At 40.8% G+C, this 26184-nt stretch overlaps 1 protein-coding gene across 6 annotated transcripts in view; it reads right to left on the bottom strand.

Moving 5' to 3' along the window:
• The window catches only part of NR3C2 (nuclear receptor subfamily 3 group C member 2), a 396224-nt gene that overhangs the window by 7158 nt on the left and 362882 nt on the right, over positions 1 to 26184 (bottom strand). For all 6 annotated transcript variants that reach the window (XM_077139862.1, XM_077139861.1, XM_077139859.1 and 3 more), the window contains one exon: positions 25891 to 26048. In XM_077139862.1, the coding sequence (XP_076995977.1) occupies positions 25891 to 26048 (158 nt within the window). The remainder of the gene's footprint in view (positions 1 to 25890; positions 26049 to 26184) is intronic.

The following is a 26184-nucleotide window of genomic DNA, read 5'->3' as shown; positions in this document are numbered from 1 at the left end:
ACAGGACACGTACAGCCAGCTGCCCAGGGGTGGAGGTCTTCTGGAGGCACAGCTCAGCAGCTGCTGCCCGCATGGGAAAGGGGGGTTCACCTGGCCACCAGAGCCTGGGCAGCTGCCCCTGAAGGCACGAAGCAGTGGAGGGAGGGGGTCCTGTCACCACCAAGCACTCCCAGGGAAGAGCTGGCCCTGGCTGTAGGGACGCCCATGGCTCTCAGTAACTCCTGGATGGTGCTAGCTGTCACCAGCCTGCCTGCCACCCTGCTCTGGGGAAAGGCCTCAGCTGAGAGGGTCCTGGCAGCACCTGCAGAAGGTGTGGTGGGGAGCGTCTCTGAGCATCTCAGCTGGGGCCCCGGTCACTGGGGGGAGGATAGGAGCCCGACCGGTCTGAGTTACAGATGGTGACCCCGGATGCTCACTAAGAGGACAAGCCTTGAGATGTCCTCACCCCAACCCTAGCCTGCCACAGCCTGGGGGTCAGGAGGCCCTTCAGGGCAGGACCCATGGGATCGCTGGCCCTTAGCTACGAAGGTGGCGCATGGTAGGTGCGTGGCGGGGCTATGGTGTGAGGGCACCATCCTCGCGGGACAAGGCAGAGAAGGTGGCGTGAGGAGCCGCAGGTGCTCAGCGCACGAGGGGGCTGGGACAAAGCCAGGAGCCAGTGAGATTTAAGTATGGGACAGCTGGACCATCAGGGACACGGCCCAGCCAGAATGGACACGTGCTCACGGCATCAGCCATCATTCTACCTGTATTCTGCGAGCACCCCTGGGTGCCAAGCCCTGGGCTATGTCTGGGGTACCCACCAAGGCAGCCGTGGCCCTTGCCTGAGCTCCGAGGGGCCCCCTGCACAAGGACTCACAGAGATCAAGGCGGGGTCTGGGGGGACTCTCGGACCCGAGGCTGCAGGCGGAGTGGCAGGAAGGCCATGGTCTGGCCCTGGAAAGAGACGGGGCCACAGCAAGTGACCACAAGTATTTTCTAGCCTGAACCCCAAACCTTTTTTCCCACTGCAGTGCCAGAGACCGCCGGGGGGAGAGTTCCATTCATGAGGACCTGCTGCAGTCTTGGTGTGGGGGATAAAAGTGAAACCATAGCAAAGACGGCACTTTGGAAACGATCTGGGAGGTCTCCACGCTGACAGCCCTCCAAGGCATAATCTGGCAATTCCCTTGGACACTCACTCGGCATCAAATTATTTTTTTTGAAAATTCACTCTCTTCCAGGGATGTGAACATCTGCTCCTTCTGCTGGTTTCCCAGGCCCTTTCCTTTCACTGCCTCCCTCCCTGCAGCCACCACGGCCACCTGGGGCCCCAGCCTGGAGGACAGCTTCTCCTCTGAGCTCTCAGATGGCGCTTTGGTTTTTCCAGTTTGCCTGGCAATTAGCCGTGGCGCCAGGTGACTGCTGCTTCCACCTTCATCTTTTTGTTCACATCTTCTAGTGTTTTTGCTTTACACACCCGCAGCGCCTGCAGCGGCCAGCAAAGCTCCTTGAGGACAGGAGCCCCCGGGGCCGTGCCGAGCCCCCTTAGCGCCACCGCTGCTCAAGGGCAAAGGGGCTTCAGAGCTACTGCTGCCACAGTTCTGCATTTCTCTAACTTATTCCCAAGTGCTTAGAGTTCGGAATACCTCAAGTAAACAGTTTAGAGGGCAGCACATTGCCTGCTTTAATGAAGGAACTAAAACAAAAACCAAGTAAGTTCAATGGGCAGTTTCCTTTTAGTGGTACTCAGTAAATAATGCAAAAAAACGATACACAAAGCTAACCCCTTTCATTTTCCACTCTGTTTCAGATTTCCTTTAACCTGCTTATCCTGGGTTTTGAAGGGACTTTGTATACATGTGGCACCAGGGATGCAATGAGTCAGAGCACTTCTTGCTGGGGTTGGAGTGGCCAGAGGTTTGTGGAGAGAGGGCAGGGGACAAGGCTACAGAAATACGAGGCCCACCAGGTTCACCCTTCTGCACAAATGCCTTAACTGCAATTAGACTATGGCCGGCCTGGCCCCCGCCTCATTACTGACTCCCACAGGCCTTTCCTGGTAAATGCCAGGCTCGATGGAGAAGCGAGAACCCTAATTATAATCAGCAATAAGAGTCCCATATCATCAGGAATCAGAGAAAGGCTTGTGCAGGGACTTTTCATTTTGTTGAAGATGCTCATCTGTTGGAATCACTTAAGTTTAGCCAGAGCCAAGCATGATTTATCCCGGCCTGATGGGCTGCAGCTGTTGGGGCCTCAGAGGAGCGTGGCAAGGTCACAGGGTGCCTTGCCCACGCCAAAGACCAGGCAGCCGGGCTCAGTGGGGGCCACCCCTGCTCTCACCATTTCTAACATCTAACGTTTCTATTAAGATTAACTTAAGATCAAGCCTTTGTCTGAAATGAGCATCAGTGGGGAGGTCTGAGGATTTATGTATTTTTAAAGACCAGAAATGTAACTAGCTATAGTGACAGGGCTAAGAGGAAATGTTATGAGGATTCAACTCCAAATATGGGAATGCTGACAGTTTCACTGGACAGAAATGGCCAGTGCCGATTACTCCAGGTATTCCGGAAATAGCTTTGTGAACTGGAAAACGACCTGCAATGATTACATAAGGGGTTTGAACTTGATAAAAAGCAAAAATGGTTCAAGACCCCTAACACTTGTCTATGCAGCTAGCAGAGAAGGCGTGGGCTTGTGCACAGGCAGGCACTCCACAGCCAGGAAGCAAAATGTGGCATGGTAACAAAAGCTCCTCCAAATTTGGTAGCATTGGCTTCTACACTCAGAAATGATCTAACCTTCTCAAGGTTATGCTGCTGCCTACTTTCTCTTCTGAAAACCCAGGTTCCAGAGTGCACCTACCCCTCAGCTGTGCGTTTCCTGTGGGTTCTCCCAGGGCTGCTCTTAGGAGAGGCCCACAGTCCTCCTGGCTCTTACCAAGGAGATATTAGAAAAGGTAAACTAGAAAGATTGGCTTTCAGATACCAAAAATGTTGGCCAATAGTTCGGCAGTCTGGGCCAGACCAGGTGCCCAGGATGGGTTGGATGCTGGAGTGAGAACTCGGTGCTGCTCCAAGTCCGTGAAAAGCCAAGAGCATTTCTGTCCCTTTTTAGCATTTGACTGCTATCTAAGGCTACACTTCAATTTTTTTCATCAACGTTTAAATAATAAATTCAACCATGACCATTGATCTCTGGTCAGTGATGAATATTAAATCTTCAAAATACGTTGTTAGCATGCTGTGCTAAGCAAGATGGGTTCGATTTCCTTCTAATTTTTTTTTATGCTTAAATTTATTTAATTTCCACCCTGTTTAAGTTTCCTTGTATTACAAGTCTTGTTCTAGATCGCACCTCCGCCTTCTTGTGAATAAGGTCTATTGTACATGTGAAAAACACAAAGAAAAATGACACAATTGAAAAGAAGAAAGTGGAGCTTAAAGATAAAGGGATAATTAGAACATTGCCGAACAAAGGAAATCTAATGAAAGGGTTGTGTCTGAAATGCACTGGCATGTTACTGTATATAGAAGTATGAACTTTTCCTAATTTTGTTTTCAATATTTCCTAGATCCTTCTTGCAAATGCACACTACACTGAGCAATATAAAAATCTAAACCAATTCATGTTTATGTGTTACCAACTTTAAGATCAGGTTAATTCTTGGATGAAGCAGTTAAATCTGCATTTTCATCTCTGAATGAAAAAAGAACCAAAGGAACTCTACGCAGAAGAAAGTCACATCTCTCTGGCCAGGAGCAGCCTCTTCAGGTTCAAACAGGGATGCTTTGATTCTAGGAGGCCACCGATTGAAACAGGGGTGGCACCTGTGGCCTTCAGGCCAAGTCTTGCCTATTCCCTATCTTTATAATTTTTAATCATTTTTAAATGGTTAAAAAAATCAAAAGAATAATATTTTGTGATGTGAAAACATGAAATAGTTTTACTGGAGCACAGCCTCCCTCATGCATTTACATATTACCTATTGCTCTTTTCGTGCCACAAGGGCACAGCTGAGTGGTTTTGACAAAGACTGTACACCCATAAAGCTATTTATTTACTATGTGGTTCTTTATGGAAGAGGTTTGCTGACCCATGGATTGGAAGGTACTTTTGTTTTGGCAGGAAGAGTTTTGTTTGTAAAAATATATAATTCAAGTATAAGATATCTCCTGATTTCAGAAATACTAAAAATATGGGGGGGGGGGAATGCTCTAAATTATGTATTATGGTGGTAGCTAGATTTGGCTTTTCAAACACCATATAGATTCTTCCAGTCTTTAAGATGCTTTAGGAAGAATCTACACCCAGGATTTTGGTGAGAGGACTGGAGAAATCTTCTAGCTGAAAGCCTCCAGAATTTTTCTTTTAGTTGGACAGCCTCTATCACTCATGTCTTCCTTCAGGAGTCACTTCCCTTTGAGCCTACATTCTCTGCAGATACATACATTTATACACTTTAACTTTCTAGACCTTTTAACCACGAGCTTCATAAACACAACTGTTTAAATGGCACCTTCATGACCTTTTAAAATCTCATTTAAAATGATCTCTAATGTCACTAATAAGAACATTTCTCTTTGTTATTGCTTAACAGGGTCTCCCCCCATCATGAATTTCCTCCACTGTGTCTTTTTCATGTCATATTAGGCTTTAGGTTTTTAGGCCCTCCCCAGTATATCACTGGAACTCTCTGTTCCCTGGGGTTGCGTGCCCTGCTTCACTTTCTCTGGTTGCCTTTCAGACCCGGCTACCTTCTTACACAAGCACATTTGCATGATGCATTCCAGGTTGCAAACAGCCTGCACAGTCACCAATTCCTCCAGTCAGTGTGGTCAAGCTAGGTCATATGCCCAGGACAAGCTCCATAATGGGTAGAGCCCCAGGAAAAACGAAATTATGAAGCCCTTGTTCAAAATTTATTCAGAATTCAAGATAGCAGAATAGGGGGAGGCACCAAGATGGCAGCCTAACAAGGTGCGTGATTTAGTTCATCCTCCAGAACAACTAGTAAATAACCAGGAACAGTACAGAACAGCTCCTGGGGCCACATCAGTGACCGGACACACAGTGTACCCCCATCTGGACCAGCTGGACTGGCTGTGAGCCCCCCCCGAACCATGAGTTCCCCCAAGCCGCAGCGGCCGACCTCTCATCCCCACAGGCTGCTTCCCAGAGGGAAAGGAAAGGACTTTACGAGCAGCAGGGGCTGAGCCCAACCAAATGCCAACTGTGGAATTAACAAATTCTGACTACTAAAAATAGGCCCCAGCTCAGCTGAACCTGGTCAAAGTGGAGGTCGCTCATTTTTGTCCTGGCACCAAGGGGGCAGGGCTGATGGAAAAAGAAAAAAAAATGAAACAGGTTTTTGCGGCTGTGTTTCTATGGAGGCTTGACTGCCTTTGGATACAGCGGCAGGACTTCTCAGGCTGCAATTGCCCCAGGCATAGGCAGAGTCAAGCTTGTATGAGGGCTTGTCTGGAGGCTGTACCTTCCCCAGGGGAGGGGTGAAGCCCAATTCAGGTGGAAACCCTCCCTTAAGGAATTCAGACACCAGAGCTTGGTAATTTGAAGCCATTAAAACCAGCCTACAACCTCTCCTCTGTCTCCACCACATACCAGCAGGGAGAGTCTTCCAAAGTTCAAGGTACCACATCATCTTATGCTGGTGGGACCTGCAGGCAGATAAGTGCTACATACTGGGCAGGATAAGAAAAACAGAGCCCAGAGACTTCACAGGAAAGTCATTCAACCTACTGGGTCTCACCCTCAGGGAAAACTGACACAGGTGACTCTTTCCTTCTGATAGGAGGCCAGTTTGGTCTGGGAAAATTCGGCTTGGGTCTATAATACCTAAGTAGACCCTCGTAAGGGTGGGGGGGGGGGGTGGGGAAGGCACCATACAGGCAAGCAGGAAACAAGAACACAAGAACTGAAAAATTCTCCTCTGTTAAACAAAACCTAAGCTAGAGGTTCAGAAAAAGCTGAACTGAATGTGAAAGAACAGACAGACAACAAATTCATCCAGCAAGAAAACCCTAGGTAAAAGAAGTGAAAGCAATCTCCAGAATAAACTAATTAAGGTAATTAAATGCCTAGATGCCAGCAAAAAATAACAAATTACACTATGAAAATTGAAGATATGGCCCAGTCAAAGGAACAAACCAATAATTCAACAATTGTTGAACAATTCAGAATATAGGAACAGACATGGAAAACTTCATGAAAAATCAAATCAATGAATTGAGGGAGGATATAACAAAGGTTATAGAAGAGAAAAACAAAACAAACAGAAGAAACTGAAAGTCTGAAAAAACAAATCACAGAACTTATGGCAATGAAAGGCACAGTAGAAGAGATTAAAAAAAACATGGAAACCTACAATGGTAGATTTCGAGAAGCAGAAGATAGGATTAGTGAACTGGAGGACAGAATATATAAATCTGACAAGAAAATATAAGGAAAAAAATGGAAAAATATGAGCAGGGACTCAGGGAATTGAATGACAATATGAAGCGCACAAATATACGTGTTGTGGGTGTCCGAGAAGAGAAGAGAAAAGGAAGAGAAAAACTAATGGAGGAAATTATCACTGAAAATTTCCCAACTCTTATGAAAGACTTAAAGTTACACATCCAAGAAGTGCAGCATACCCCAAAGAGAATAGATCCAAATAGACATACTCCAAGACACTTACTAATCAGAATGTCAGAGGTCAAAGACAAAGAGAATCTTGAAAGCAGCAAGAGAAAAGCTATCCATCACATACAATGGAAGCCCAATAAGACTATGTGTAGACTTCTCAGCAGAAACCATGGAGGCGAGAAGACAGTGGGATGATATATTTAAATTATTAAAAGAGAAAAACTGCCAACCAGGAATTCTATATCCAGCAAAATTGGCCTTCAAAAATGGGGAGAAATTAAAACATTTTCAGACAAAAAAATCACTGAGAGAATTTGTGACCAAGAGACTGGCTCTGCAAGAAATATTAACAGGAGTACTAGAGGCACATACAAAAAGACAGTAGAGAGAGGAATGGAGAAGAGTGCAGAAATGAAGACTATCAGTAAAGGTAAAAAGAATTAGATATGACATATAAAATCCAAAAGGCAAAACAATAGAAGAAACTACTACCCATACAGTAATAACACTAAATGTTAATGGATTAAACTCTCCAATCAAAAGACACAGACTGACAAAATGGATTAAAAAACAGGACCCATCTATATGCTGTCTACAGGAAACACATCTTAGACCCAAGGATAGACATAGGTTGAAAATGAAAGGTTGGGAAAAGATATTTCATGCAAATAACAATCAGAAAAGAGCTGGAGTAGCTATACTAACATCCAACAAATTAGACTTCAAATGTAAAACAGTTAAAAGAGACAAAAAAGGACACTGTGTATTAATAAAAGGAACAATTCAACAAGAAGACATAACAATCATAAATATTTATGCATCAAGCCAGAATGCTCCAAAATACATGAGGCAAACACTGAAAAGAGAAATTGACACATCTACCATAATAATTGGAGACTTCGATGCCACACTCTTATCAATGGACAGAACATCTAGACAGAGGATCAATAAAGAAACATAGAATTTCAATAATATAATAAATGAGCTAGACTTAACAGACATTTATAGAACATTACACCCCACAACAGCAGGATACACCTTTTTCTCAAGTGCTCATGGATCATTCTCAAGGATAGACCATATGCTGGGTCAAAAAGCAAGTCTCTATAAATTTAAAAAGATTGAAATCATACAAAACACTTTCTCAGATCATAAAGGAATGAAGTTGGAAATCAACAAAAGGCAGTGCCAGAAAATTCACAAATATGTGGAGGCTCAACAACACACTCTTAAACAACCAGTGGGTCAAGGAAGAAATTACAAGAGAAATCAGTAAATATCTTGAGGCAAATAAAAATGAAAACACAGCATATCAAAACTTGTGGGATGCAGCAAAGGCAGTGCTAAGAGGGAAATTTTTTGCCCTAAATGCCTATATCAAAAAAGAAGAAAGGGCAAAAATTAAGGAATTAACTGTCTACTTGGAAGAACTAGAGAAAGAACAGCAAACTAAACCCAAAGTAAGCAAAAGGAAAGAAATAACAAAGATTAGAGCAGAAATAAATGAAATTGAGAACATGAAAACAATTGAGAAAATCAACTTTCTTGGACCCTTAGCAAGATTGACAAAAAGAAGAAGAGAGAGGATGCAAATAAATAAGATCAGAAATGGAAGAGGAGACATAACCACTGACTCCAAGAAATAAAGGAAGTAATGACAGGATACTATGAACATCTTTATACTAATAAATGCAACAATGTAGATGAAATGGACAACTTTCTAGAAAGGCATGAACAACCAACATTGACTTGAGAAGAAATAGACGACCTCAACAAACCAATCACAATTAAAGAAATTGGATCAGTCATTAAGAAGCTCCCCCAAAAGAAAATTCCAGGACCAGATGGCTTCACATGTGAATTCTACCAAACATTCCATAAAGAATTAGTACCAATCCTGCTCAAACTCTTCAAAAAAAAATTGAAGAGGCGGGAAAGCTACCTAACTCATTCTACAAAGCCAACATCACCCTCATACCAAAGCCAGACAAAGATATTACATAGAAAGAAAACTACAGACCAATCTCTCTAATGAATATAGATGCAAAAATTTTCAACAAAATTCTAGCAAATCAAATCCAGCAACACATTAAAAGAATTATACATCATGCCAAGTAGGATTCATCCCAGGTATGCAAGGATGGTTCAACATAAGAAAATCAATTAATGTAATACACCATATCAACAAATCAAAGCAAAAGAACCACATGATCATCTTGATTGATACAGAAAAGGCATTTGACAAAATTTAACATTCTTTCCCGTTGAAAACACTTCAAAGGATAGGAATAGAAGGAACTTCCTCAAAATGATAAAGGGAATATATGAGAAACCCATAGCTAACACCATGCTCAATGGGGAAAAACTGAAAAGTTTCCCCCTAAGATCAGGAACAAGACAAGGATGTCCATTATCACCACTGTTATTCAACATCGTGTTGGAAGTTCTAGCCAGAGCAATGAGACAAGAAAAAGAAATACAAGGCATCAAAATTGGAAAGGAAGAAGTAAAACTCTGTTTGCAGATGATATGATACTATAAGTCAAAAACCCTGCAAAATCCACAGCAAAACTACTAGAGCTAATAAACGAGTACAGCAAAGTGGCAGGTTACAAGATCAACACTCAGAAATCTGTAGGGTTTCTATACACTAATGATGAACAATCTGAGGGGGAAATCAAGAAACGAATTCCATTTACAATTGCAAGCAAAAGAATAAAATATTTAGGAATAAATTTAACTAAAGAGACAAAAGACCTAGACAAAGAAAACTACAAGAAATTGTTAAAAGAAATCACTGAAGACCTAAATAGATGGAAGGGCATAGCGTGTTCATGGATTGGAAGACTAAATGTAGTTAAGATGTCAATTCTACCTAAATTGATTTACAGATTCAATGCAATACCAATTAGAATTCCAAAAACTTACTTTTCAGAAACAGAAAAACCAATAACCAAATTTATATGGAAGGGCAGCGTGCCCCAAATAGCTAAAAGTATCCTGAGGAAAAAAAATGAAGTCGGAGGTCTCATGCTACCTGGCTTTAAGGCATATTATGAAGATACAGTGGCCAAAATAGCATGGTACTGGCATAAAGACAGATATATTGACCAATGGAATCGAATAGAGTGTTCAGATATAGACCCTCTCATCTATGGACAATTGATCTTTGATAAGGCAGTCAAGCCAACTCACCTGGGACAGAACAGTCTCTTCAATAAATGGTGCCTAGAGAACTGGATATCCATATGCAAAAGAATGAAAGAGGACCCATATCTCACACCTTATACAAAAGTTAACTCAAAATGGATCAAAGACCTAAACATTAGATCTAAGACCATAAAACTGCTAGAAGAAAATGTAGGGAAATATCTTATAAATCTTATACTTGGAGGTGGTTTTCTTGACCTTACACCCAAAGCAAGAGAATTGAAGAAAGAAATAAATGGGAACTCCTCAAAATTAAACACTTTTGCGCATCAAAGAACTTCATCAAGAAAGTAAAAAGACAGCCTACACGATGGGAGACAATATTTGGAAATGACATATGAGATAAAGGTCTAGCATCCAGAATTTATAAAGAGACTGTTCAACTCAACAACAAAAAGACAGCCAACCCAATTACAAAATGGGAAAAAGACTTGAACAGACACTTCTCAGAAGAGGAAATAGAAATGGCCAAAAGGCACATGAAGAGATGCTCAACTTCTCTGGCTATTAGAGAAATGCAAATCAAAACCACAATGAGATATCATCTCACACCCACCAGAATGGCCATTATCAATAAAACAGAAAATGACAAGTGCTGGAGAGGATGTGGAGAAAGAGGCACACTTATCCACGATTGGTAGGAATGTCAAATGGTACAACTGCTGTGGAAGGCTTTTTGGCGGTTCCTCAAAAAGCTAAGTATAGAATTGCCATATGACCCGGGAATACCATTGCTAGGTATCTACTCAGAGGACATGAGGTCAAGGACACAAACGGACATTTGCACACCAAGGTTTATAGCAGCACTATTTACAAATGCGAAGAGATGGAAACAGCCAAAATGTCCATTATAAGACGGGTGGCTAAACAAACTGGGGTATATACATACAATAGAATATTATGCAGCTGTGAGACAGAATAAAGTTATGAAGTATGTAACAACATGGATGGACCTTAAGGACATTATGCTGACTGAGATTAGCCAGAAACAAAAGGACAAATACTGTATGGTCTCAATGATATGAACTGATACTAGTGAATAAACTTGGAGAATTTCGTTGGTAACAGAGACCATCAGCAGATAGAAATAGGGTAGATAGTGGGTAATTGGAGCTGAAGGGATACAGATTGTGCAACAGGACTGAATGTAAAACTCAGAAATGTACAGCACAATACTACCTATCTGTAATACAATTATGTTAAAACACTGAAATGAAGCTGAATGTGAGAATGATAGAGGGAGGAGGTCTGGGGGTACAAATGAAATCAGAAAGAAAGATAGATGATAAAGATTGAGATGGTATAATCTAGGAATGCCTATAGTATATAATGATGGTGACTAAATGTACAAATTTAAAAAATGTTTTTGCATGAGGAAGAACAAAGGAATGTCATTACTGCAGGGTGCTGAAAATAGATGGTAATTAACATTTAAAAATTTCAACTTATGTGTGAGACTAAAGCAAAAAATGTTTTATTTGGTACAAAATTTATATTTTGACTAGTGCATTTCCTAATATACCTTATGTAGACAGCTTAACTGAACTCCATAAGTACATGGAACCTTGAGTAGGACATGAGATTTTGTTGGTTTGTCCAGAGTGATCCCCGATAAATCCCAGAGTGATTTGATCAGTGAATAAAAAAGTATTTGCAAAGTCAACTTCCCAAGTTGAATTCTTGACATTCTCACAAGCAGTATGGACAACCAAAGCTATAGGCTGAGCCCCCAGTCTTGGGGTTTGGTCATATGAAACTTAACCCCACAAAGGATAGGTCAAGCCTACTTAAAATTAGGCCTAAGAGTCACCCCCAAGAGAACCTCTTTTGTTGCTCAGATGTGGTCTCTCTCTCCAGTCAACACAACAAGCAATCTCACCACCCTCCCCCTGTCTACGTGGGACATGACTCCCAGGGGTTTGGACCTTCCTGGCAACATGAGACAGAAATCCTAGAATGAGCTGAGCCTCAGCATCAAGGGATTGAGAAAACCTTCCTCACCAAAAGGGGGAAGAGTGAAATGAGACAAAGTGTCAATGGCTGAGAGATTCCAAACAGAGTCGAGAGATTATCCTGGAGGTTATTCTTATGCATTAAGTAGATATCACCTTGTTATTCAAGAAGTAATGGAGAGGCTGGAGGGAAGTGCCTGAAAATGTAGAGCTGTGTTCCAGAGGCCATGGTTCTTGAAGATGATTGTATAATGATATGGCTTTCACAGTGTGACTGTGTGATTGTGAAAACCTTGTGTCTGATGCTCCTTTTATTGACCTTGTCAACAGATGAGTAGAACATATGGAATAAAAATAAATAATAGGGGGGAATAAAGATAGAATAGGCAAGGGCCCTCTGCGGCTGCACAGTTTGCATGCCCACAAACCAGCCCCAAAATGAAACCTGACCTTTTGGCAGGTCCCTCAATGACATCTCCCATAGGTGCTGCTTCCCCACTGCAGCCCTACCTTCTGGTCTTGCCTTACTTATGAACCTGGGACAATGTACTCAGTCATCCTCTGTCTTAATTCCTCCCTGCATAAAAGGTAATAATTGTAATATTTATTCATGTTTGCCTCATGGAACTATTAAAAGGATTTAATGACAGGACTTAGGAAGAAAGGCACTATGTAAATCCCAGGTATTATAAAGTTATTATTATATTGTAAGAAGAGGGATTTATGCTGGATAAGAGGTGGGGATTTATTGGTACAGGTGTTAGACAATGAGACAGTTTTCCAAAATCTTCCCTAAGGAAGTTCCAGAGAGGGAAGCGGTTCTTGTGTGTCATGTCCGATTTAGGTGTGGCCTCCAGGACCCTCAGTGGTTCTTTCTTTCTGAAATTTTGTTTTTTTCACACAGCTACTCTGCCACCATAAATCTTACAGAATCAGGTGGGAATGGAATATATGATCCCTTTACTTCTCCCAGAAAAAGGCAAGGTCCTACTTTTCCCCCAGTATTCTTGTAGAAAGTTATTCTCTTATAATTTTCAAAACTACCTGTGAACAGTGCATTCTGTGGGTAAAATGCAATTTATGAAATGTTAATTAACAATGAAGCAAAATAAGTGATTGTAAGAAATACGTGGATTTTTTCCTCCTCCTCTTTCCTGTGAACAGTGTTCCATGGGCCAAGTAAAACTTTAAAGTGAATTGGGATTTGATACAACTTTTAATTTTGCTAGTTAAGGATTAAAAGAAACAAACTACCATGCTATCATACATTCATAAGAAAGATTTACAAAGGAAGAACAAACTCCTATATTAAACCTATTTTTCTCATTTCACTGGAGTGTAGTACAACTGCATCTTACCACATGAGCCTGGTGTTGGCAGTTGGTAAGCAATACCTTAAATAGTGTAAAAGTGAGCCAGTGAAAATATTTAAATGTTTTAAATCAACTTCTCCCAAAAAGGCAAGGAAATTACCCAGATTTCGAGTTAAGTCGGTCAGAGAAAACCATGACCAGCCACAAATGACTGAAGGAGGTAAAGGTTCTGTGGCTACAAGTGGAAATTAACTGTCATAATTAAGGTACAATGTGAAAGCTATAGGGGAGAAAGGGCTCCGGACCAATGCCACTGAAGCCACAAGAAGTCAGGCCAGGAGCTGCAAGGTCAGCTCAGAAGCATCCCAGCTGCCTTTTTTGCAAACTCTGTGTATGTAAATACACATATGTATACATGTATGTATAGCGGTATTGAACACTAAAGATACAATAAAGCTTTCACTAATCCAGAATGAGTCATATAAGGGGCAAGGTCAAGGCTTGTTTTGGGGTTACTTCCACGATAAGGTTTGCTTAATGACAGTGATTTCTTAACTAGTTAAGCATATAAATGCACAAACGTTGCATAGAGTGCTCATTCATATCCATGCCATCACGTAACAGAAAGGTTTATACTTCTTTTCTACTTTTTAAAGGTATACTAAGGAGCTTTACTGGACAACACTGTTTCAAGTGTTCTTTTTAATTGTTGGCCTTGTTGGCTTGGTGGCTTCCGAAAGAGCAATCAGAAATCGAGGGAGCATTAACAGAAGTTAAGCCAGTGTCCTATGCTTCACAATATCTTTGTCATTGCTATGGCTCCCCATAGTTTTTCAGACTGTTTGCTCACTGACCTTTCCATACCTTTTGTGCCTGTGACCCCGCATTTGTGCAGTGGGGACTGGCTTGTCTCCTGTGTCCCTCTTCTCCTCCCTCTATGTCAGTGGCTGCTCCTTTCCAGACTCTTTGCAGGTGCCTCCCCATAAGACGCCCATTAGGCATAGTACTTCCTCAGGTGTTTCCTTCCTCATCTTCCTAGCCACAGAGCCTTCCGTTTACCTAACATTGACCAATAGCACCTGAAATCCGCTACATCTCAAACAAGCTCATTACGTCCCTCGCAGAGCAGCCCACTGTGGGTGCCCTCCTCAGTGCTGGTGCCCCTCTCTGCAGACTACCCACTTCAGAATCCTGGGGTCATCGTAGACCTGCCCCCCCCCCCCCGACTGCCATGCCCTACAGTTATCGATTCCACCACCTGAATGTCTCTTTAGCCCCCCTGCCCCAACTGAGCCCCATCATCTCAATCGGCATAACACATCTGCATCCGAACTGGTCTTTGTGTTCTCTTGGCCCTCCTCTAATAGAAATTCTAGATCACCAGGATCCAGTGCAACTTTCTGCACCACTCAGTAAAGAAGCAACTGGCCATATGTGGCTTCTCAGCACTTGAAATGTGGTTAGTGTGTGTGGGAAACTAAATGCTAAACTGTACTTAATTTTCATTAATTTAAAATTTAAATAGCCACACTATTCGACAGTGGCTACTCTTTACTGTATTTGACAAAGCAGCTCTAGATTCTTCTATGAATGAGCTTACAATCACTCAAAAACTTCTCACCATGGTTTACAGATCCCTTTAGCATCTTCATCCTCATTTCTCTCCATTCTTCCCTGACTCTCTTCAATACAAAGAAATGGCCCATTTCTCAAAATCCCTTTGCTTTACCTCCCTTGGGGAATTAAATCCCTTCCCTTGGAGTAGTTTCCCTCCATCTGTCTCGTAATCTACTTTATCCTTGGGTCTCAGCTTAACTATCATTTGCCTGACCTCATGCCATGACCTTATCTCCACCCTCCTCTTCTCCTTGCACATACCCACATGGACCTGACAGTCCTCTGTCAAGCACCTGCCACGCTGCATTTTAATCCCCTGTTTACTCGTGTCTGTTCCTCATTAGACTACAAACTCTGTGAGGGCAGGGACTGAGTCTCATTTGTCACTGGTACATCCTTAGCACCTGGCCTGATGGAGGCTTCCCTGCAGGGGAAATCTTGGAGAAAAAATGTATGCCCATTTGTTGATGCTGTTCTTACTCCGTCTTTGTTTACCACATTAATGGCTTAACATGTCAAGATACCTGCCGTATCGCTATGGTGAGATCCACTGTGTGGGCGGGCTCTGGGGTCGCAGCTACCAATGCACCAATCCTTAAACCACATGGAGTCACGGAGTCGGCCACATCATACCCCAAGGCCATCAATTCCATACTCATCCAAGATATTGCAATAATAGAACTTTCTGACCTTCCCACCTCCCATTTTCACTTTTAAATATATTTGATGCATTTTTTCAAATGCACATAAACATTTAAATGAAAATAAGCACCCAATGGCACAATTCATCCAAGGCAATGCCTTCTGAACTAAGATATGCTCTTGAAATCAGAAATACGTAGATGAAATGCCAGTGCCTGTTACCCTGGGAACTGTTAATAATCACTCCTATAGCTCCACCAAGACCTTCCATATCAATTACTCACTTAATTTGAAATCTTTACCAAGGAAGGTTTCTTTTCCAAGAGGTTGGTTCTTAAGCAAAATCCGTGTCCTTCCTGAGGCCTGATGTTTTGGAAGATAAAGCTTTGCTTGCCTAGCTGACTCGGCAATGAACAGCTCTTCCTTTATTCAGAACCCTTCTTGGTTATGCTTTTGTCAAAGAAGAAAGTAGAATAACACTGCTAACAATTATACTGAATAGTTGTTTAGTTCAGTGTAGCAGAATTTGTCTTTGAATTTTGGTTACACATGCACCGTTAAGGCACTGCCAGCACTGGATATTTTATTACAAATTGTAGGTAGAATCAACGATCTTATTTCCATGTCACCCGAGCGACAGGAAGAGAGGGAACACACAGCACACAGCATCGCTGGCTTTTACTTACTACCCGGAGCACTGGGCTAACACACAGGGGCCATCAATCCTTCCTGACTGTCACTCACCTCAATGTGCCACTCTCTTCACTATCAAGCCCTTTGCCTCCCTCAGTAAATCAGAAAGGGGCTCAAGCATACCCCAACAGGTCTTTAAGAATAACTTCAATTTCCCTTGATAAAAGTACAGCAAGAAGCAGAGAAAACTGACACTGGATGTGCCTTGGAGCCCGAGGGACTGTGGAAACGCTTTTGTACTGAAATGCGTGTGCTTGTCGACCATTCTGTGAAATGGTTTTTACTGCCCAGTTCTCTGCGTAACCTTATCTTCTTTAGACTGTCAGCACCTTGATGGTATAGCTATGTGCCTGTTTGGGTGTCCTGCGTTTAAAAAAGTACATGAAAATTGCCTGATGGATGCTCTGCAGCGGTACCGAGGCACAGCTTGGGGGGAACTCAAACCCATCCCGGGAAAAGGGGAAGTGGAGGGGAAACAGGTTCAGTGCCTGTCAGGTGGTAGATGCTTCAGTGCCTGTGTCCTTCATTCACTTCTCAAAATTCCATTTTACCCTTGAAGAAACTCAGGGCCCAAACAGGTGAGTAAAGTGTTCCTGAAAGAAATGGTGGCGTGGCATCCCAGCCCTGCTCTTTCTGCGATCCCAGTGGGAGGCTCAGGTTTGCCCTGACAATTTTCCTGAGGCAAAACTACTTGCCTGGAACGAAGTGAAAGAGGATCAGATGTTAACGTGAGCAGGCTTCCTATACAGTGGGTGAGCCAACTTGTGGCTTGCATCCTTCGGTATGTGATAAGAAATGCTTAAAATAGGTTAGTGTCTATCTCAAAACCACCTATACTGTAATCACAGTGGAAATTACCACTACCGCAGCCTGGATGCAAAAGTACCCCCTAATTAAATGAGCAATGAGGAGCTTAAAATCATTTGTTAACAGACTTGGCTGCTTGCAGCAATATCTCTTTTGTCGGTTATTGTATCACTGGAACTTAACGCCCTTTTCACTTAAAGAATGGAGTCTCCCCAGTGTGCACGTGCGGGATTTACTGTATCACCAGATGTTCCACTCCTCACACCCCCCGCCTTTCCCCCCTCAGAGAAGGAAAATCTTGGCTCACAGTGTTGGCTACAGAAGAGCCACTTCAGTTGTCAAGCATTCCCTCTGGAGCCACAGAAAGCAATCATTCAGCAATACGATCCTCTAAGTGTGTCCTTTTGTCATGCAGAAAACAGCATCTGAGTGCCACACTGATGCCTGCCCAGCCAAGGGGTTGGTCCTAACCAAGGTTTAATGATCACAGGCCCAAGCCAAAGCCCTCAAACCAAAGCCCGATCGGCATCAGTTATGCTCAGGCAGAATTAAAATTTTGTTTGGGGTCCTACTAGACGTGCATGACATTTTTACGTAAAACCGGGTTCACTGCCTTCAAGCTATAACCCTGCACCTCAAAAACAATGCATTTGAAGGACGCCAGGGAAGATCCAACTGGAGTCCAAAGAGCCTGAGAGCAGCGCAGCTGTTTCTAATGTTCCTAGATGCTCCTTTTCTGATCTCCAAAGATGCAGCCAGCCTAAAAATGAGCAGCTGCTGTCAGTCTGAACCACTCCCCTTGTCCTGAGGATGGTGTCAGGAGCACTAGATGGTGAGTCAGGAGTTCCAGCTGCCACCAGTTACCTTTGGACCTTGAGAAATCCCTCTGTGGGACTGTTTCTCCTTCCATTAAATAAGGATTCTCCAATACCCCCTTGGAAGCCTTCCCTGACCCTTGCACAGCACAGCTGGAACGTACACCGTCTCGACAAGGCTTGTATCAACTTAGAAGAAATTTCAGTGGGCACCCAACTCATGGTGAGCTAACCTTGTCTGAGTGCTCATTGTGTCACCCTCTGAACCCCATGTGTTGTCTGCTACCTCTACCACGTTGAAAGCCCCTTGAGGGCAGGCTTTGTGTCTTTTCCCGGTACACTGCCTGCTCTAGTTTAGGCATTTGTGTATCTGCTGAATGAGGGAATATCTTCCTTCACAGACAAGTGAGATTCCCAAGGTCATGCATGCTGTTCACCCTTGCACTTTTAGTCCTGGAACATTGTAGGAGCTCAGTGTCTGTTGTATCACCAAATGAATGAATGAATTCTGCCTTGCATTAGGCTCCAGCCATCTTCTGGAATCTAAGCTATTTGAGGGTTATGTTAGGTGCCATGCATTTTTTTTTTTCATTCTCTGTAGCCCTGTCAATATGTTATGCACGTGCACATTTTTGCTAAGGGTGTGTACCGAAATAAAAATAATTATAATTGTATGCTTGAAACTGTTATTTAATAAAAAGGGCAAATTTTCCTCAGTAGATACCACTAGCACAATTTATTATTTACTAAAATGTTCTATACACTGATCATAACATAAAAACAGTCCTTGTTCTTTACAAATGAATAGAAGTCATCAAACACTCACTTGAAATGTGCTTCTTATATGAAATTAATTGCCATTCCTAGTAAGCCCTGGAAAAGTCTCTCTAGAAGAATAAGGCATCTCTATTTTTCATATATGACACCCAAATGTTTACAATGCAAACAAATCTGTCACTGGAGGCATGACCACAGCTGCGTTCTCTGAAACTTTTTTCTGGGGAAAGATTGATGATCCATCAAAGTTACTAACCTACTCAAATGCTTAACTGCCAACCTGTTCTTTCAGGGAATGCTCCTTTCACTCACTCTGGCACCTTCCTGCCAACACATGTGCACCATGTGTAAGAACTCCCTGCTCTGTGTGTCCACGTGTCCTCAGAGCTGGCATACTACACCCACTATTCAAGCAGAACTTTGCTCTATATTCAAAGGATCCTTATTTGTGTGACCCTTAGGAAAAAATGCTTTTCTTCCACAAGGTGACCAGAACTAGAGGCAGTTTGCATTGTGTAATTCTTTGTTTCCTTGAAGAAAATTCCACAAACATTTATGAACTGATTTCCCCTGATGAAGAAGCTGTAGGCTGCGTCAGGTCTGTGCGAGTGTGAATGTTAGAAGGGTCCCTCTAGACTCACAATGCATTTTTCAATGTTCAGTCTGGAATAGGAATATAAACAGAGCATTTCAGATGCTGTGGTTAGGCCACTTTTATGATCAAACATATTTTTGGTAATTTAAAATAAAAGATTTGGAATTTTAAACAATACCCAGAAGAATGTTCTCCTCTGGCCAAGATGGAGTAACATGGATTGGGTTTACCCTTCTACCTGAAACAACCGAAAACAGAAAAAAACACGTGAAAAATGGATTTCAAGACACTGGCTATCAGTTACTGAAGGGCAGCGATCTCTGAGAGATGAGGAGTAAACAAGGTGAGCCTGTGACTGCCCCAGCTTACTATCTTGAGGGAACTTCTAGGAAGAGTGTGGGGAGGGGAAATGAGGCAGAGCCAGTGACTTTTCTGATTGAATGAGACAGTGTGGACAAATGGGGAAATGACAGTGGCTAGAGTTTCCAAAACAGCATTCTGAAAAAGGAGAGGTGCACATAGTGAATCCCAGAGAATTTTTCCCTCCAGTACTGAGCAGAGTAATAGCGGGCATATGTGTGAAGAAACGACGTGGGGCCAGCGAATGAACCACCTGAAAGGATTTGAAGAACCAGTGCCCAGGGCTCCTATATGGCCGGGAACAAGCCTGATCACACCATCTATACTAGAAAAACTCTCAATTCACAGGACACTGTGGAGGGTAGGGAGAAAAGTTTTGCCTCAGTAGCGGGGAATAATTAGCCCCAAACTACATGGGCACTATTCCAGACTGGCCTAAAAATAATGAAAGAAAGACGATACAGAAGGATCAAACTGATTTTGTGTAATACAATCATCCCAGAAAAAAGCTCAAGAATAATTATAGGGGTGCAAAAATATCTAACACTCTACAGGGTGTTTGGATATCACATACCAGGTATCCAAACAAAGATTATTAGGCACACAAAGAAGCAGGAAAACAGCCTATACTGCAGAGAGCAAGCAATCAACTGAAGCCGGCCCAGAACAGGAAGAGATGTCAGAATAACAGACAAGGATGTTAAAATAATTATAATCAAAAAATTAAAGTGAGACATGGAAGATAACAAAAATATCTCAATTGACCTTCTAATTATGAAACTGCAGTATCCAAGATGAATAATATACTGGATGAGACTAACAGCATATTGGATAGAGTAGAAAAAAGAATGCTGAGCTTGAAGACATAGCAAAAGAAATGATAAAAGATGAAACAAAGAAAAAATTTAAAGTGAAAAAAACCATTACTGAGCTGTAGGGCAACTTCATATGGTGTCATATATGCATAATTAGTGCCCTCAAATGGGTGGGAAGGCAGAAAAAATATGTGAAGAAACAATGGCTGTAGATTTTCCAAATTTGATAAAAACTATAAGCTCACAGATCCAAGATTATCCCCTAAGCACAGGAACTACACCAAAAAGGCAACTATAGCAAAGTATATCATAATAAAATTGTTCAAAACCAGCAATAAAGAAAACAAAATATTACAAGGAGCTAGAAAAGACACCTCATTTACTGAAGAACAAAGATAGGATGGCAGGAGATTTCTTGTTGGAATTAATGCAAGGGAGAAGACATCTTTAAAGTACTTAAAAAATAAAAATGCCAACTTACAATTTCATATCCCGTGAAACTATCTTTCAAAAATGAGGGTGAAATAAGATGTTTTAGACATTAAAATAGCTGAAAGAATTCCTGGCTAGCAAACCTGCACTACAAGAAATGTTAAAGGAATTCCTTCAAGAAGAAGGAAAATGATGCCATTTGAGTAGCACTGGAAATGAGATGGATGAATGGCTATGTATGCATGCATGCATAATTTATTATAGATATTGTTACATTAAACACTATATATAATTTATCATGTATATTTACATAGAATTTAATGATATTATTTAAATCTTTAAAGAGATTAATGACTAAGCAAAAATAACAATGCACTGTGGAATTCTTAACATGTAATAGTATAAAGGCAGAAGGGGAGAAATACATACTTTAGTAAAATGTTATAAAGACCATTTCAAGGTGTACTGTTATAAATTGAAATAGTATGCTCTATATTACAATCTATACTATAAACTATATACTCTATAATACACTATGTACTGTAGATGCTAAAGCAACCCAAAAAAAGCAAGCAAAGAGTTAGAGTTAATAAACCAACAAGGAAGATAAAATCAAATCTTTAAAAATACTTCAAAAGAAGGAAGAAAAATAAGAATTGAGGATCAAAGAATAGATAGAAAATACATAGCAAGACTTAAATCGAACCATATCAATTATCACATTACATTTAAACTGCCTAAATAACCCGATTAAAAGGCAAAGATTGTCAGATTGGATAAAAAAGCAAGACCCAACTATATATTGCCTACAAGGATTTAACTTTAAGTATAAGGGACATGAATAGTTTACAAGTAAAAGTATGGCAAAAGGTATTCCATACTAGCACTAATCAAAAGAAAATAGGAATGGATATATTCATCTCAGACAAAGTAGACTTCAGAGCAAAGAATATCCCAGTTATAAAGAACATCATTTCTTAACAATAAAGGAGTCAGCTCATCAAGAGAAAAAACAATTGCAAACCAATATCTACCTAAAGGGAGTTGCATAATAAATGAAGCGAAAACTGATAGAGCTGCAAGGAGAAATACACAGACACATAAATACAGGAGGATACTTCAATATTTCTGTCTCAATATTTGATAGAGTAAGTAGACAGAAAAGATACAGGCAACACTATCAGCTACTTGACCTGATGGATCTTTATAGAATATCCTATTCTTTCCAAGTGCTGACAGAATAGATATTGAGATAGACCCATATTCTGGGTCATAAATCAAGTCTTAATAATTTAAAATTATTCAAGACAAATGAGGTATGGTCTTGGAATCATACCATGGAATTAAATTAGATATCAAAAACAAAGATATCTGGAAAATCTAGTTATTTAGAAACTACAGAATACCCTTCTAAATAATCAAAATGTAAAAGAGGAAATCAAAAGGGATATAAGAATGCAATGTGAAATTAAAGAAAAGGAAAACAATATATCAGTTACTGGGTGCTACGAAAGCAGTTCTTAGGGGGATATTTTTAGCATTAAATGTGTTTAACAGAAAAGAAGAAAAGTCTCAAATAAATGATCTCAGCTTCCACCTTAAGTAATAAGAAAAGGAAGAGCAATTCAAACCCAAAGCAAGCAGGGGCAAGAAAACAGTAATGATTGAGGTAGAAATCAATGAAATAGAATACAGGAAAGCAATTTTTGAAATCAAAAGCAAAGATTAATAAAATTGATAAACCTCTAGCTAGATAGATCAGGAAAAACAAATAGAAATACATAAATTTCTCAGTTTGAAGAATGACAAGTGATTTTGACAGTTACAAAGGTAATTAAGTGGAGAAAGGAAATATGAAGTCTTTTCAACAAATGATGCCAGAATAGTTGGATATCTTTTTGCAAAAAAATAAAACTTTACCCATACCTTATATGATATATAAAAATTAACTCGAAAAGGATCACAGAGCTAAAGGTAAAGCCTACAACTATAAAACTTCTGAAAGAAATCGCAGGAGAAAATCTCTATGATGCTGGCTTTTAGGCAAGATTTTCTTGGATACAACACCAAAAACATGATCCATAAAAGAAAAAGATGATCAGTTGTATTTATTAAAATTTAAAACTTCTACTCATCAAAAGACACTATGAAGAGAATGAAAAGACAAGCCACATTCTGGGGAAAATATCTGCAAACATAAATCTGATAAAGAACCTAGAATATATAAAAAATTATCAAAACTCAATCAGAAAGCAAACCATCCAATTTTTAAAAACGTGCAAAAGATTAGAACAGATACTTTATTAAAGAAGACACATGTATTTAAGTGCATGAAAAGATGTTCAACATCATTAGTCATTAGGGAAATGCAAATTACAACCCCACTGAGATACTGCCACGTAGCTATTAGAAAGGCTATAACTAAAAAACTAACCATACTAAGTATTGGTAAGGACATGGGAGAATGTGGATTCTCATACACTTCTACTGGGAATGTAAAATTGTACAACCACCTTGGGAAAAAGTCTGGTGGTTTCTTAAAAATATAAGAATACACCTATTATGTAACCCAGGCTTCTCAGTACTAGGTATTCAACCAAGGGAAAAAAATAGAATATGTCCACACAAAGAACTGTATACAAATCTTCAGTGCAGCTTTTTTTGTAATAGCCCCTGATGGGGATTGAGTCATGCCCCCCACAAAAGGCATGTTTATATACCAACTCCTTACCCTGTGGGTATGAACCCATTTACAAACAGGACCTCTGAAGATGTTATTTGTTAAGGTGTGCGCAAACTTAATCCAATATGGCTGAGGTCCTTATGAGCAAAGGAAACTGGACAAAGGAGAGGAAGCTACAGGGGAGCAGTCAAGAGCTGGGAGCTAACAGAACCCAGAAGAGAAAGAAAAAAAGTGCATGTGAACTGCCATGTAATGGAAAAGCCTAGGAACTGTAAAGGCTGCAGAACAGCCAGAAGATACCAATCCTGGGAAAAGCAAGCCGTCTAGCCTCTGAAACCACTAGCCAATAAATTCCTGTTGTTAAGCCAACCCATTGTATGGTATTTGTTTTGGCATCCAGGAAATAGCATGACAATCTTAAAATAATTATACTAAGGAAGCCAGACTCGCTCCCCCCCCTGCCCCAAATAGTACATACTGCACAATTCCATATATATGAAACTCAAGAAAAGGCAAATGAATCTATATTGACAGAAAGCAACAGAGATGGGGAACAAGAGATAGGTTAAAAGAAAGGGGCACGGGCGGGCCTCGGTGGCTTAGCAGGTAAGAATGCTTGCCTGCCAAGCTGGAGGACCTGGGTTCGATTCCCAGTGCCTGCCCATGTAAAAAAAGAAAGGGGCAAGAGGAAACTTTTGGGGTGATGGGTACATTTACTATCTTGATTGTGGTGATGGTTTCATGGCTGTATACATATATCAAATCTTATCAAATTGTGCACTTTAAACATGTTCAGTTTATGGCACATCAATTACACCTTGATTTAAAAAAACACCAAAACAGACAATAATTTCCCCTAGAGAATTTTTCAGAAAATCAGCATGTGTGATACAGCCATCCAACCATGATTCATTGAGTTTCTACCTTGTGCCAGACAACTGTATTAGCACTGGAAACAAACCAGCATTGGGGGTGGCGGGTCTGAGGGTTTCACTGCATTACTCTGCTTACGGTACATAGATTCTGAAAGTTTTAACTGCTCTCGTTGGTCCCATTACGTGCAAGTTAATTTGAATTGTGTCATCAGTTGTCACATGTTGTGGCTACAGTTGTATACTAGTTTTGATATTACACGTGTGCCTTCCCTTGTATTTGCACAAATATGAGAATTCATTTAAAAAGAACCAGAAAACCCCATTCTGGGCTCTACTGAGAAGGACTTTTGGCAAAATCAGCAGACAAAGCATATTTGCCACTGTCCTCATGTAGATGATCTGTCGTTTCAATACATAATGAGCGGGAAGACTTCTAGTTTTCTGTTTCCTTTTGTGTACATCTTGGAGAGACCTATTTGCTGTGCTTCCCAAGTCTTGTTTGCCATTATCTCTCATTCCTAAGATTTCCATTAAACCCTGCTCTTTAGGCCACTGATACCGATCAACTGCTGAATTCACCTTAAAAAATTTGACTCTTATGATACGCAAAGTTCAGAGAAAGGAAAGGTCAAAGTAATATGCATAGGGTTTTCAGTGTAAAATACTAGAAGGTGACACTTGTGTCAATCAACTCTGTCATTAGCATCACCTGGAGATAACATTCCACTGGCATAAATGAACATCTAAAGGATGAACCATTATTTCTATGGTTATACTATTATAATATTGATCAGTAGGCCAGGTAACATTTCTTATTAACAACAGGGAAATATTTGAAAAAGAACTTCCCATACAGATCATATTGGCTGAACTTGGTAGGCAATAAATCCTCCAAAAGAAAGTAAGGAAACCCCAGAAATATGGAAAGCCAAATTAGCAGGACTGCATACAACTTTCTTTGAGCCAGAATTGGAGAAAGTGCTTGCAAAGTAAAACAAGAAGCATATTTTAAATGACATAACAAAGCAAGTTATCCAAATCAATATTTAGTAGAAACTGCTAACAAGCACCTGGACTATATCCTAACTAATTAAATTACAAACAAGATCAGAATCTATTTTCTGTATTTACACAAGACAAGAAAGGTGACTCTATGAAAAATAACGAATATAGGATTCAAAATTTGGCAAAGATTGAGATGATTCAAGCTGGCCCTAAACCATTAATAATGTTTTTGAAAGATTGGGTTATTAGATTAACAGTTGTAGAAGATGGACACTATTTATATAATGTTAAAGCAAACATTTTTATTAACCAAACATTTCCTAAATTGCAAGCAAAAATGTGAAACTCAATCTGACACCTGTAGCAAATCTGAAGGCCTTCCCTGGTCAAGGGCACAGGGGTTTCACCACTCTGGCACGAATTCTGTAATCCTGCTTTGAAGGGAAAAAGCTACACCCTTTGTTCTAAATAAGACTTGTTCCTTCTTCAAACAATAACTGAAGAAAATCTGTGATTAGTTTTTTTAACTCTTGCTGCCTCTCACTGGATAACTTCACCCCTATTTTTCCCAAAGCCTGAGAAGGCTATCACCCCTCCAGCTTTGCTTGGTCAGCAGTGTGTGGTTGTTGACCCTTCAAATAACAGGCACCCAGGGGCTCCACTTACGTCATGCATGGAGTCCAGAAGCTTGGTCAGTTGGTAGAACCTCTGCCAGCTCTGCCCAGAATTGTTGGGACATTTAGTTACCATCTTCCTCAGTTCTTTGATATAATTTGTCCTCATTTCTTCAAATGCAGCCTGGCTTTTGAGGCCATCCTTTGGAACTGTGTTTAAAGAATACAGACAAGTAAATCCACAGAATGGAAAATAGATTTAGCATCTTAGCTGTTAAATCTCCTAGAATATTTTGAGGTCATTAGGCTCACTCACTCTTTTACTGAGTCTTAAATTATTGCATTT

This window comes from Tamandua tetradactyla, chromosome 22, assembly GCF_023851605.1.
Source record: "Tamandua tetradactyla isolate mTamTet1 chromosome 22, mTamTet1.pri, whole genome shotgun sequence".
Lineage (NCBI taxonomy): Eukaryota > Metazoa > Chordata > Mammalia > Pilosa > Myrmecophagidae > Tamandua > Tamandua tetradactyla.
Note: the sequence above shows the minus strand (reverse complement) of the source record. Positions and strands in the feature narration are given on the sequence as shown.